The sequence below is a fragment of the Rhincodon typus genome, chromosome 3 (genome assembly GCF_021869965.1).
Source record: "Rhincodon typus isolate 14 chromosome 3, sRhiTyp1.1, whole genome shotgun sequence".
Taxonomy (NCBI): Eukaryota; Metazoa; Chordata; class Chondrichthyes; order Orectolobiformes; family Rhincodontidae; genus Rhincodon; species Rhincodon typus.
The window spans coordinates 93,690,369-93,702,179 of record NC_063334.1 but is presented as its reverse complement, the minus strand read 5'-3'; the positions used below and the strand labels follow the sequence as shown (position 1 = coordinate 93,702,179).

Sequence of the window (11,811 nt, the reverse complement as noted above, 5' to 3'; positions counted from 1 at the left end):
TCTTTCTTTCTTTCTGTCTTTCTTTCTTTCTGTCTTTCTTTCTTTCTTTCTGTCTTTCTTTCTTTCTGTCTTTCTATCCGCATCCCCATCCCTCACGCTCTTGCTCTCGCGGTCCTTGTCCCTCTTCCCCATCCTGTCTCTCTGTCCGTGTCCCTCTCTCTCTGTCTCTCTCTCTCTCTCTGTCCACGTCTCTGTACACCTCCTTCTCTCCCTCTCTCTCTCTCTCTCTCTCTCTTTCTGTCTGTGTTCCCATCTCTCCTGCTCATTTCCAAAGCACTCACCCCTGAAAGAATTCAGGGGAGAGAAGTGGCTAGAGGCAGGGTCAGTGAATATGGTGGGAAGTATGGTGAGCGGGATCAATGGGGTTTGGATTAGGTGGGGCAGGGAGAAATGTTAATTTGGCAGCATTAGGGATTTGGCAACAGGATGTGGGTGATCTGGAGTATTTCTAAACAGAATCAGTGGGAAGCTGGAGATTTGGGGAATGGGCTGGTGGGAGGTGCAGTGAGCCAGAGTAGTAGTGAGCAGGAGCTAAGAAGAAAGAATTAACATATCCCTTTGACATTTTCAAGTTTATTTCATTTTATACGTCATTTCATTTACTGATATTGAATTTAGCAAAATATTTTAATTTGGAAGGTATAATGTTTTATTATTTTTTCCTGACAAGAGGCCTAACAAAACCCAGCTGCAACTTTTACAATGGCGAAATCTGATTTACGTGAAATTATTTTGCTTAAAGTTTTCAAGAATGCAGCTACAACTTTAGTTAGAACTTGGTATATCCAGAAGAGCAGAATGAAACAGTATGAACATTAGTGACCTCCAAAGTAATTGACCACATGATCTGAATTTTATTTCTTTCTTGTTTTGATTGTGAAAATTCACCTGTCACAGAGACCAGTCTGCAGTCAGGAAAAGCAAACACAAGTTGGTCAAGATGAACCAAAGTCAAAACGAAAGAGACTGGCAAGTGAGGAAGAGAATGGAAGTGGCGAAATAGTTGAAAAGGACCATGGTATGTACATAATTATTTTTATTGGTTATCAATGACAAAGCTGGCATGAGAGTCAAATCAACAATCATTTCTTTATGCCACTACAAAGTGTCTGTGGTTGGTATTCAAATCCAAACAATTGCTAAAAGAGAAACCCAGGAATGGGGTATAGGCCTGTATATTTTAAAATTGGTAGCAAACTTGTGTGAGTTGATTGGAATGCTGTTGATGAATGGCTTGTAATTGGTCTAATCTTAGTTATTCATTCAACTTATACTGCTTCATGCTTGCTTTTCTCCATCATATAGTCAGAAATAGGATGTTTGCTGATGTCTGCACCATGTACCTCCCTCAGGGCATTGTGGGTCAACCTACAGCACATGAACTGCAGCAGTTCAAGAAGGCAGCTCACCACCACCTTCAAGGGCGATTCGGGAAGGGCAATAAATGTTGGCCCAGCCAACAATGCCCAAGTATCATGAATAAATAAAAGGAAAGTGGTATTTGCAACTCATTAGAAAATGAAGCATTCCTCATCCAGATGCAGCAAGATCAAGACAATATTCAGCCTGGGGCTGTTTATGAACATTTCTAACGAGGGAATTTAACTACATTTCTTTGCTGTTCAGTCAAATTACTATCACCAGATCTTGCACCATCACTATCCTGGGGGTTGCCATTAACTAACCCACGCAGAATGGGGAGAATGTGCAAACTCCACACAGACAGTCACCCAAGGGTGGAATTGAACCAGAGACCCTAGCGCTGTGAGGCAGAATGCTAACCACTGAGCCTCTGTGCCGCCTGCAAGTTTCACCTCCAAGCCACATTCTCCCTGATCTGAAACTTGTCTTGCTGTTCCTTTTACTGTCGTTGGTCAAAATCCTGGAACTCGCTCTCTAACAACATAATGTAACATCCTTTGCCACAGGCTGCTGTAGATCAAGATGGTGGCTCACCATCACCTTCTCAAGGATAGTAAATGCTGGCGTTGTTACTCTGCCCTGATCTTGTGAATTATCTTTTGATTAATTCAGTGTCAAATCCATTTCATTTATTTTTGTTTTTGTCTCGCTTGTTAATTGTCTAAATCAGTAATGGCTAAACAGCACATGTCCCAATAACGCTTCATAATCTGAATATGTATGTACTTTACAACTAATAAAATAAATTTTCTTGGGTCTATATCCAGGCACTGGATTTCCATGCTGCAGTAAATATTGGAATATTCAGTTAATGGAGTGCTTGCTTGGAAGGGACCTGAGTTACCTTCATTTAATTGATGAAGATTTTGGTGGCTTCTTTCATTGATGTCCACTCCAAGGTGCTTGATGCTCTGAAATTTGCTGCAGTCCAGGCAATTCATTGCACCTAGTGACAGGAAAATCTCTCCTTCAAATTCCCGCTCAGATCTAGAAAGCTTCAGCCTTCCCAGCAGCACTTCTGCTCCTCACTGTGTCCAGGATGATAGCCTTTGAGAGAAGAATTGTCCATTGCTTACTTGTGTAAGCAATCATGTTATTCTCATGAAATTTGATTTTTAATAATTTGCATACAGAAACATTGAATTGATGTATGGTGTAAGTCAGAAACACACCTGTTTCCATTCTTTCAATGCTCTTGCTCTTCTGTATTTGTGCCCATCTTTTCCCTTCCACCCAGAACTTTCATTGTTTCGAAATCAAACTCCGAAGCTAATTTTGCAGAACTTCAGAACTGTGAAACTGTGCATCTCGCAAAGTTTTGACTCCATTCTCCAATCTTTGGGTCAAAGTTGCCACCACCTAATCACAAATTAGTGACGAAAATTGTTTTCTGCTCTTTCAAGCTTGTTGATGTACTCTAACCCTTCAAATTAGCTTCGAAATTTAAAAGCTACCCTTCCAGTTACGAGTTATCCATTTGAGTTTTGGATAAATGCATCACGCTTTTGGGGAGGTCTAACAATGCAAGGAATTACACTATAAATGGAAGGACCCTGGAATAACTGAAGATCAGAGGGACCTCGATGTGCATATCCACAGATTACTGAAGATAGCAGGGCAGGTATATACACTTGTTTAGAAGATAGTTAAGAAGGATACTTTCCTTTATGAGCCGAGTCATAGAATGCGAGAGCAAGAGGGTTATTCTGGAGCTGTATAAAATACGGTCAAGGTACAGCTAGAGTATTGCATGCAATTCTGATCACTGCATTAATGGAAAGACTTATTGCATTCGAGAGGATGCAGAGGAGATTTACCAGGCTGCTGCCTAGACTGGAGGGGCTGAGATATGAGGAAAGATTGGATAGGCTGGGGTTGTTTACATTTGAGCCGCAAAGATTGAGAGGGGACCTGATGGAAGTGTATAAAGTTGAGGCGCGTAGATAGGAAGGCACTTTTCCTATTAGTAGCGGTGTCAGTAATCAGGGGCTTAGAACATAGAACATAGAACATTACAGTGCAGTACAGGCCCTTCGCCCCTCGATGTTGCGCCGACCTGTGAAACCAACCTGAAGTCCATCTAACCTAAACTATTCCATTATCATCCATATGTTTATCCAATGACCATTTAAATGCCCTTAAAGTTGGCGAGTCTACTACTTTTGCAGGCAGGGCATTCCACGCCCTTACTACTCTCTGAGTAAAGAACCTACCTCTGACATCTGTCCTATATCTATCACCCCTCAGTTTAAAGCTATGTCCCCTCGTGCTAGCCACCACCATCCTAGGAAAAAGGCTCCCACTGTCCACCCTATCTAATCCTCTGATCATCTTGTATGTCTCTATTAAGTCACCTCTTAACCTTCTTCTCTCTAACGAAAACAGCCTCAAGTCCCTCAGCCTTTCCTCATAAGACCTTAGATTTATGGAAGGAGATAGAAAGCTACAAGAGGAGTTGAAGAGAAATATTTTCACCTAGAGGGTGATGGGAGTCTGGAACTCACTGCCTGAAAGAATGGCTGAATCAGAAACCTTAGGAAACACTTAAGCAGTGTTTAGATATTAATTTGCATTGTCATAGCCACCAGGGCTATGGGCCGAGAGCTGGAAAATGAAAATGTAGGCCGGTCTTTATCGACTAGCATGGCTGTGATGGACTGCTGGCTACCTCCTGAGCTGTAAATGTCTATGAGGCACAAGTCTACAGCAAGGCTTTTCATAATCCTTCAAATTGAATCCTGATCGCCTGTCCAATCTACATTTGCTTCAATATGTAAAGTTTCTCTTTGCACTAAATAAGTATGTGACAATTTTCAAGTGATAAAAGATCATTCATCCCACAAATTCAATCCATCTTCAGTCTTTGATTATTTCATGATGGATATTCCACCCACAGTGCTTCTGGACTAAACATGCATGTCCTTTTCAAATTTCCACACAATAGAACGCTATTGTCAAATGTTTGAGAGAAAAAATGTTTCGTATATAACTTAGATTTTGTTTTACACTTTATGTGAGGCTTTTTTAAAGCTCTGGTTATATACATTATTTCTTGGAGGCCTTAAGTTTTGAAGGATTGTGTAAATATTGATTTTTTTTTTTAAATTTCAAGTTTTTTGGAAATATCTAGAATGGTTTCTTCAAAGAGTTGTTGCTGAATTATCATTTTAGGCTTTGGCAATTTTTTTTAAACAAGGCTAACTCGAAATCACGTGATTGGTGATAATTGCTTGTTCTGCTGTAGACCCCTGTTAGGGCTATTTGAACAGTGACTGGGTGGAGAATATTTAGTGTCTGGAATTGGTTAGGGTCAAGAAGCCTGTAAGGAAGGGCTGCCCAAAACATCTCCTATTTTCTGAAAAGACGCCTCTGTTGAATTAAAATAGTTAATGCACAAAATTCTCAATGTTGTCTTTTCTGAGTGAGCTCTGTCTGCTGAGACGCATAGATAACCATACAGAGTTAGTGACTTGACGACACGTGCCAGAGCATCAGAATGACAGATTTGGGAACGTTCTAGTCATCATTCTTTTTGCCTTCAGAATAGTCCTTTGGTCCAGCCTTTTTTTTTTTTTTTTGCAGAGAAACAATCTCTGGAGAGAAAAATCCATTTTATTTCTTTTTTTTTGTATTTGTTGTTGTTGTTGTGTGAGTGTGTGTTTGTGTGTGTACCCCTCAGCCTCAGTTGTAAAAACAAAGCTGTCATTTTGTTTAATTCATGGAATTCATTTATTTTCTCTTCCAAAGATCAGCCAACAGCACGTATCCATGCCATTGTATCTTCATCTACCATGGATAGACTAAAGGGATTTTCAATTGATAGTCAGCAAGAACCATCAGTTACTAAAGGCCCGGGTGTGGATATCCAATTCAAAAGATTCAAAGATGCAGAAAATTGTGATCTAAACTCTGACAATATTTGCACAGAACTGGATGACCTTGTTCATCCCAAAGATGCAGACAGAGACGGATTGTATAAGGTAGGTTAGCACCTTTCAAGGCTCAGTTTCAATCATTTGTCCAAGCATTGGAGTTTTACAAAAAAGTTAAATCTTTACGTACTCTTAGAAAATGTCCTACTGAAAGCTTTAACAATTTCAAGTTCGAGTAACAGAGTTCTTTCTTCTTCATTTTCCTGACTTTGACTATCCTGCTCTACCAGGTGCTCCTCAAGAATTTCCTTTATGTTTCAGTTCTACTGCTGCTTAGTTTCCTCAGGCTGTTTAAACTCCCTCTGAAAAATATTCATTTCAAGTTGTCTACTTGAAATTTGGCTGTGAAGATTTAAGAGCAATCCTGAAATGATATTTTCTGTTCTGACAGTGTCGCTCTCGAGAAGTTCTAGGTCTGGATTTGCGACAATGTTCAGCTCCAAACAAGGGAAACAGTGTGAAGAGCCCTTTCGAAACGGGCATTGTCAACCGGAGGACAAAAAGCACATACACTCCACTAGAACTACAATATCTGGAGATCAAAGACCAACACAAGGATGCAGTGCTGTGTGTGGAGTGTGGATACAAATATAGGTTTTTTGGTGAAGATGCTGAGGTAGGTCACAATAACTGGAGACTTTGATTTAGAAGCAATGAACAGAGCTTGTAGTCTTATTTCTCAAAACTTCAAATATTTGAGATGTGCAGTGCATTGAGGGTCCATTTATACTTCTGGTATTCATTCTGGCCTGAGTTTCAGTTGTCTAGACACTATTTTTATTGCCCTATTCTGAATGGCATTCTTCTGTAGATTCTCCCAATGCTTACTTCCATGGAGAATCAACCTGTTATGAAGATGCTTCATGTTTAACATCTCTTGGAGGGCTTCGGTTTTGAAGGATTGGGCAAAATTGATTCATTTCAACCTTTGTGGAAACAACTGAAGTGGTTTATTTTAAGAGGTCATTACGAGGTCACCATGGACGTTGGAGATTTTTAAAAAATGGGGCTGCCTAGAAATCACATGATAGCCACTCGCTTTGTGCTAGACCCTTGCTAGGCCTGTTTTGAACAGAGATTGGCTTGGAGATCTGGAGTTAGTTAGGGTCAAAAAGCTTGCAAGGAATGGATGTTCTGCTGATCTCTCTCTATTTCTAAAAGAAGTATTTTGGTTGAAGTCAGGGTGAAATCTGTTTGTTCCTTTGAGATAGTGATTGGAGGAACTTCTTAACATTGTACTTCCTGAATGAGCTGTGTATGCTAATTCTGCCGAGACAAGCGTACATGATTATTGACTTGTCACCCTAGATTGACGCACTTTAGAAAGTTCAATGCCTTTCTGTTTTAAGTCATAATCACCTTTGGCCAGAAAGTGTTTTTCTTTCCAAAGTGAATCTCTGCAGACAGAAATCTGTTTTCTTTTTCTCTCTCTGTCTTCTGAAATGTGTTTGCCTCTGTGTTTTGGGGATATTTGAAGTGATGGGCATTTATACTTTTATTACTTTGTATGTGAATGACTTGTTGCATCTTCATTGAGTAAGTTTTGTTTTGTTAAACCAATAACTGTTTATTAAGGAACCTGGTTGATGGATCTTGTAGTTCAAATATTTTATTTATATTTAGGTTTTAATCAGTTATTTTCATTACAGGATAAAGTAATTTTATTCTATGTTATGACTTGTGGGTAGTGGGACTAGAGCAATAATACAGTCCTCCTCCAGTTTAGGTTTAGAATCACATGGTATTGTTTTGATTGAAGTGGCATATTGCTATGTGCTTTTAGTGATTTTGTGCCTTTCTCTCAATTCAAATCAGCCCTAACTCTACACCATGCAGCAGCTTTAGCCTCACCAACTTTGTAAACATCCAGAGACCTCTGGTGAGGTGTCAATTTTAGGTACAGAAACCAATGTAACTATAAATTTCAATCTACATTTTTAATGTCACACTCAGCATCGTCGATCAGCAGTTTACTGCTGTTATTGCTCCAGTGCGTGTTCCTATAATGGTGCTACATGTGTGCATCTCAAATCCTCATTTAGCTTCTTGGTTTAGGATTCAGAGTAATTTTAAACTCAAACGTTTACACAGTTTCTCGCTCCACAGATGTCGCTGGGCCAGCTGAATTTTCCAGCACTTTGGTTGTACTGGCTTAACCTCGTTCAGAGGGAAGATGTTAGAAGCTATTATTAAAGATATTATGGCAGAGCACTTAAATTAGTTCAGAGTAATCAGGCAGAGTCAATGTAGTTTGTGAAAGAGGAATCATGTTTAACCAATTCATTAGAATTGCTTGAGGAAGTAATGTGCTTTGGATAAAGGATAACCGATATGAGGAGAATTGGATTTCCAGTAGGCATTTAATAAGTGCCACATCAAAGGTTATTGTGGAAATTAAAAGCATATGGTGTAGGTGTTGATGCATTGGCATGGAAAGAAGATTGGCTTTCTAACAGGAAGCAGAAAGTAGGAATAAAAAAGGCCATTGTCCAGTTGCCAAGATGTAACAGCGCTGGCACCTCCACTTTTTAGCATTTATGTGAGATAACATGGATGAAGGCAGTGAAGGTATGGTAGCTAAATTTGCTGATGACACAAATAAAGGTAGAAAATTTAATTGTGAGGAAGATATGAGGTTTGCTATAGAGGTTTTTGACTCAAGATCTGGCAAATGGAATACAATGTGGGAAACATGAAATTTGTTCATTTTTTCTGGAACAATAAAAGAAAATGTATTATCTAAATGCTAAGAGTTTGTAGAACTCTAAGATGCCAAGCTCTGAGTGTCTTAATGCGTGATTCACAAAAGATTAGTATGTAGGTGCAACGAAAAATGAGGAAAGCTAATACGATAGAATTGTTTGTCGTGAGGGAAATTGACTAAAAAAGTAAGGAGGCTCTGCTTTTGTTATAGTGTGTTGTTGAGACCACATTTGAAGTACTGCCTACAGTGTTGATATCTTTGTTTTGTGAAGAAATGAAAATGCATTGGAAGCAGATCAGGGAAGGTTTGCTAGATTAGCACCTGGAATAGGTAGATTGTCCTACAAGGGAAAGTTGGACAGGATAGGCTTGTATCCACTGAAGTTTAGAAGAGTAAGTGATGTCTTGATTGAAACGTAGCAGACCTTGAGGGGTGTTAACAGGGTACATGTGGAAAAATTGTTTTCGATTCTGGGCGAATCTGAAATGACCGTGCAGTGTCACTGTAGGATGATAGTGTTAAAGGCTGCTGGAAGGCTGAGAAAGACATGGAGTTATGATTTACACTGCCACAGGTACGTGTAATCTATGGGAGTGTCTATTCTGGCAAGCTTCAAAAGTTGGTACAATTTGAAGTGAAGCTTTTCCACACTTTTTATACCATAAATATATGCTCTATTATTTGCTTACTAGCGGTGTGCCAAATGTGCCTGACTGCATCTGCTTTAGCAAATAACTTAATCGTAGTGAAGAGACGTCGAACACACGTACTGTAAAAAATCAATTCCTTGACTATATTCAGAATGGTTCATTCATTACCATAATGGGGTAAGTTGTTCTTCTATAGGTGAGTCAGAGGAATGATTAATTCTTGTTGAGTAAATGTTTGACAATTACAGGGGACAAACAAGGTGTGAAATAATGCTGCTCTTCCTAGTATGGATTTGGGGAGAGGGCTCACGTAACTGCACTTAGTGATGTGTGAATGCAGAAGGAACTTCTGTGGTAAGGGCAGCAGACTTGGGCTCCAGCAAGACGCCTCTGAGTTGCAAACCATTTGGACTTGTAAGCAGCGATCAGAATGCATGGGGTGGCCTGTTGACTTGTCCCTGAAGTCACAAAAATGCCTGGGTAAAGGACCATGGGGACCATTAGGGAAAAGTCATCCCATCATAGAATGGACAGATTCTCAGGAGCTTCACTTTCAGTCACAGGCTGGTTCTCTCTTGCACTGGATGTTGCTAAGTTCATTATGCATCCATCAGCAGCAAACATTGAACCAGAAACTGGGCAAAGGAAAATGAATGAGTGAATTACTAGGTGTTGCTGAGGCAGGGAAGCTATGGCCAGGGGATGCCTTTTGCTGGGGGTGCCAAAGCCAGGGAGTCATCTGTTGTGAGTCACTTCAGTCCTGTTTTAGGAGGGTTTAAGGCATCTGTCAGAATGAGAAAGAGGCTTCAAGGAAAAAAGAACTGCAAGGAAGTTAGGTGGAAGAAAGAGCTGTGGAGGCAGAGAGGGGAAAGAAGGAGGCTGCACGTGCAATGGATATGTATTAGTTTTGACCTCATTGGTCTGCAGTAGGTTTGTTTAGGATGATAATATTTTTTGTGTGTAGAAGTATGTGTTATTTATTGTGAAGAAGTGATTTTTTTAATACTAACTTATGCCTATTTTGTGCCAAGTTAAGTACTGTGATGTATTAAAAAAAATCACATTTTCCTTGCGCATTGTCACAGAAAGTATTGAGGCCAAGAAATTGAACGTTTTTAAGAAGGAGTTAGTTATAGTTCTTGGGGCTAAAAGGATTAAAGGGTATGGGGAGAAAGTGGGAACAGTGTACTGGAACTCTTCTCTGAACACTTTTATACCGCAATGATTCAAGGAGATGGCTTACCACAACCTTCTCAAATTGGAGATGGACAGTAGATACTGTCCTTGCCAATGATGCTCACATCTGCAATTGAATAAAAAGAAACGGTGTATCAGTTGAAAGGTGTTATTTTCATTCCTGTATATGGTATGCTAATAGGTGCTGGTACGGTCTTGCACGAAAGAAAAATACAAGTCTGGAACTGTCAGTGTGGTCATGAAACTAATTACATCCCTCTCCCATGTTCCCTCAAATATCTCCAATTCTTCTGCCAAGTTTTCCTCCCATGACAAGTTGTTCCATATGTCTGTTACTTTGTTTCTGGTACTTCATTGGGTTTTCAGGATTTATTCACACAATGACTTCATGCATGTGTTTTCAGATTGCAGCTCGAGAGCTGAATATTTACTGTCACCCAGACCATAACTTCATGACTGCCAGCATACCAGTTCACCGTCTTTTTGTTCATGTCCGTCGGCTAGTCGCTAAAGGATACAAGGTATGTTTGCCGAGTTCTGACTATTTTCCTTCTCTTCCTGGTGGAAGGGTGGAGAAGAATTAGTAAAATTTTAACCTGTTTTTTTTCCGTGCGCTCACCATCCTTGGAAGCACAAAGTGACGGTGATTAGCAATATGTTATAACTTGCTGCTGGGAGGGACTAAGCTTGGGAGGAATGTAAACGTTTTTGCTCATAAATTTTCTTGCTCCCCTTTGTCATGTGGAATTGTCCAGGATTCCATTTACCATTTTCAAATGATGCAGCTGTCTTTGCAGTTTTAGGAATCTTAGATATCAGCTTTGCAATACGTTAAAAATCCAATGTGCAATAACTCAAGGCAGAATCAGGAGGGTGAGATTTTTATGTTGTTTCTCCCCCCCCCCACTGCGCACACACACGCGCACTCCGCACACACATGCACACACAGAAAAATTAACTCTGCATTGATACCTACGAGCCCTTTCACAAGAAGGGTGGAGGGGAAGGATGATGATGATATCTGTTAAGATCAATCATTGGCCCTTGTCAACATCTATCTACCTTCTACCTAGTGCCTAAGAGTCGCATGGAGTGCTGTCTTGGGTATGCAGCTTGGTCCTGAGCTCAACTCCCTGTTTCAAATCTATGCATCTTGCCTCACACTCACTCATTGTATAACCAAGACCACTTTCTTCCAAATCCACAGCATTGCCCTACTTTGTACCTTTCCACCCTACTCCCATTGAAACTGTAATCCATATTTCCATTTGGCTTCCTCCCACTTCTTTTGAAAGAAAAATGGACTTGCCTTTCTATAGCACCTGTCATGACCAAGGTATATTACAATCAATGAGGTACATTTGCAGTGCAGTTGCTGTTGAAATGTAAGAGATAAGGTGACTGATTTGTTCTTGTGAATAATGACTATCACTTGTTTTTTGTGATCTTAATTGATTGATACATTGGCCAGGAGCACCCCTGCTTTTGAAATAATACCATCAGATTTTTTGGCATCTAGCTCAAGAGCCTTACTTTAACACCTCAGCCAGAAGATGGCAGTGTTGGCTGTGCAATACTCCTTTAAAGACGACAAGGTGCAGGGCTGGATGAACACAGCAGGTCAAGCAGCATCATAGGAGCAGAGAGGCTGACGTTTCGGGCCTAGACCCTTCATCAGAAAAGGGAGAGGGGAGGGGGGTTCTGAAATAAATAGGGAGAGAGTGGCAGGCGGATAGAAGATGGATAGAGGAGAGGATAGGTGGAGAGGAAACAAACGGGTCGAAGAGGCGGGGATGGGGCCAGTAAAGGTGAGTGTAGGTGGGGAGTTAGGGAGGGGATAGGTCAGTCCAGGGAGGACGGACAGGTCAAGGGGGTGGGATGAGGTTAGTCGGTAGGAGATGGAGGT

At 40.5% G+C, this 11,811-nt stretch overlaps 1 protein-coding gene across 1 annotated transcript in view; it reads left to right on the top strand.

Moving 5' to 3' along the window:
* Positions 1 to 11,811, top strand: part of msh3 (mutS homolog 3 (E. coli)) — a 268,529-nt gene that overhangs the window by 6,265 nt on the left and 250,453 nt on the right. The window contains exons 2-5 of the mRNA XM_048593784.1: positions 898 to 1,018; positions 5,170 to 5,402; positions 5,746 to 5,970; positions 10,310 to 10,426. Coding sequence (XP_048449741.1) covers positions 898 to 1,018; positions 5,170 to 5,402; positions 5,746 to 5,970; positions 10,310 to 10,426 — 696 coding nt within the window. The remainder of the gene's footprint in view (positions 1 to 897; positions 1,019 to 5,169; positions 5,403 to 5,745; positions 5,971 to 10,309; positions 10,427 to 11,811) is intronic.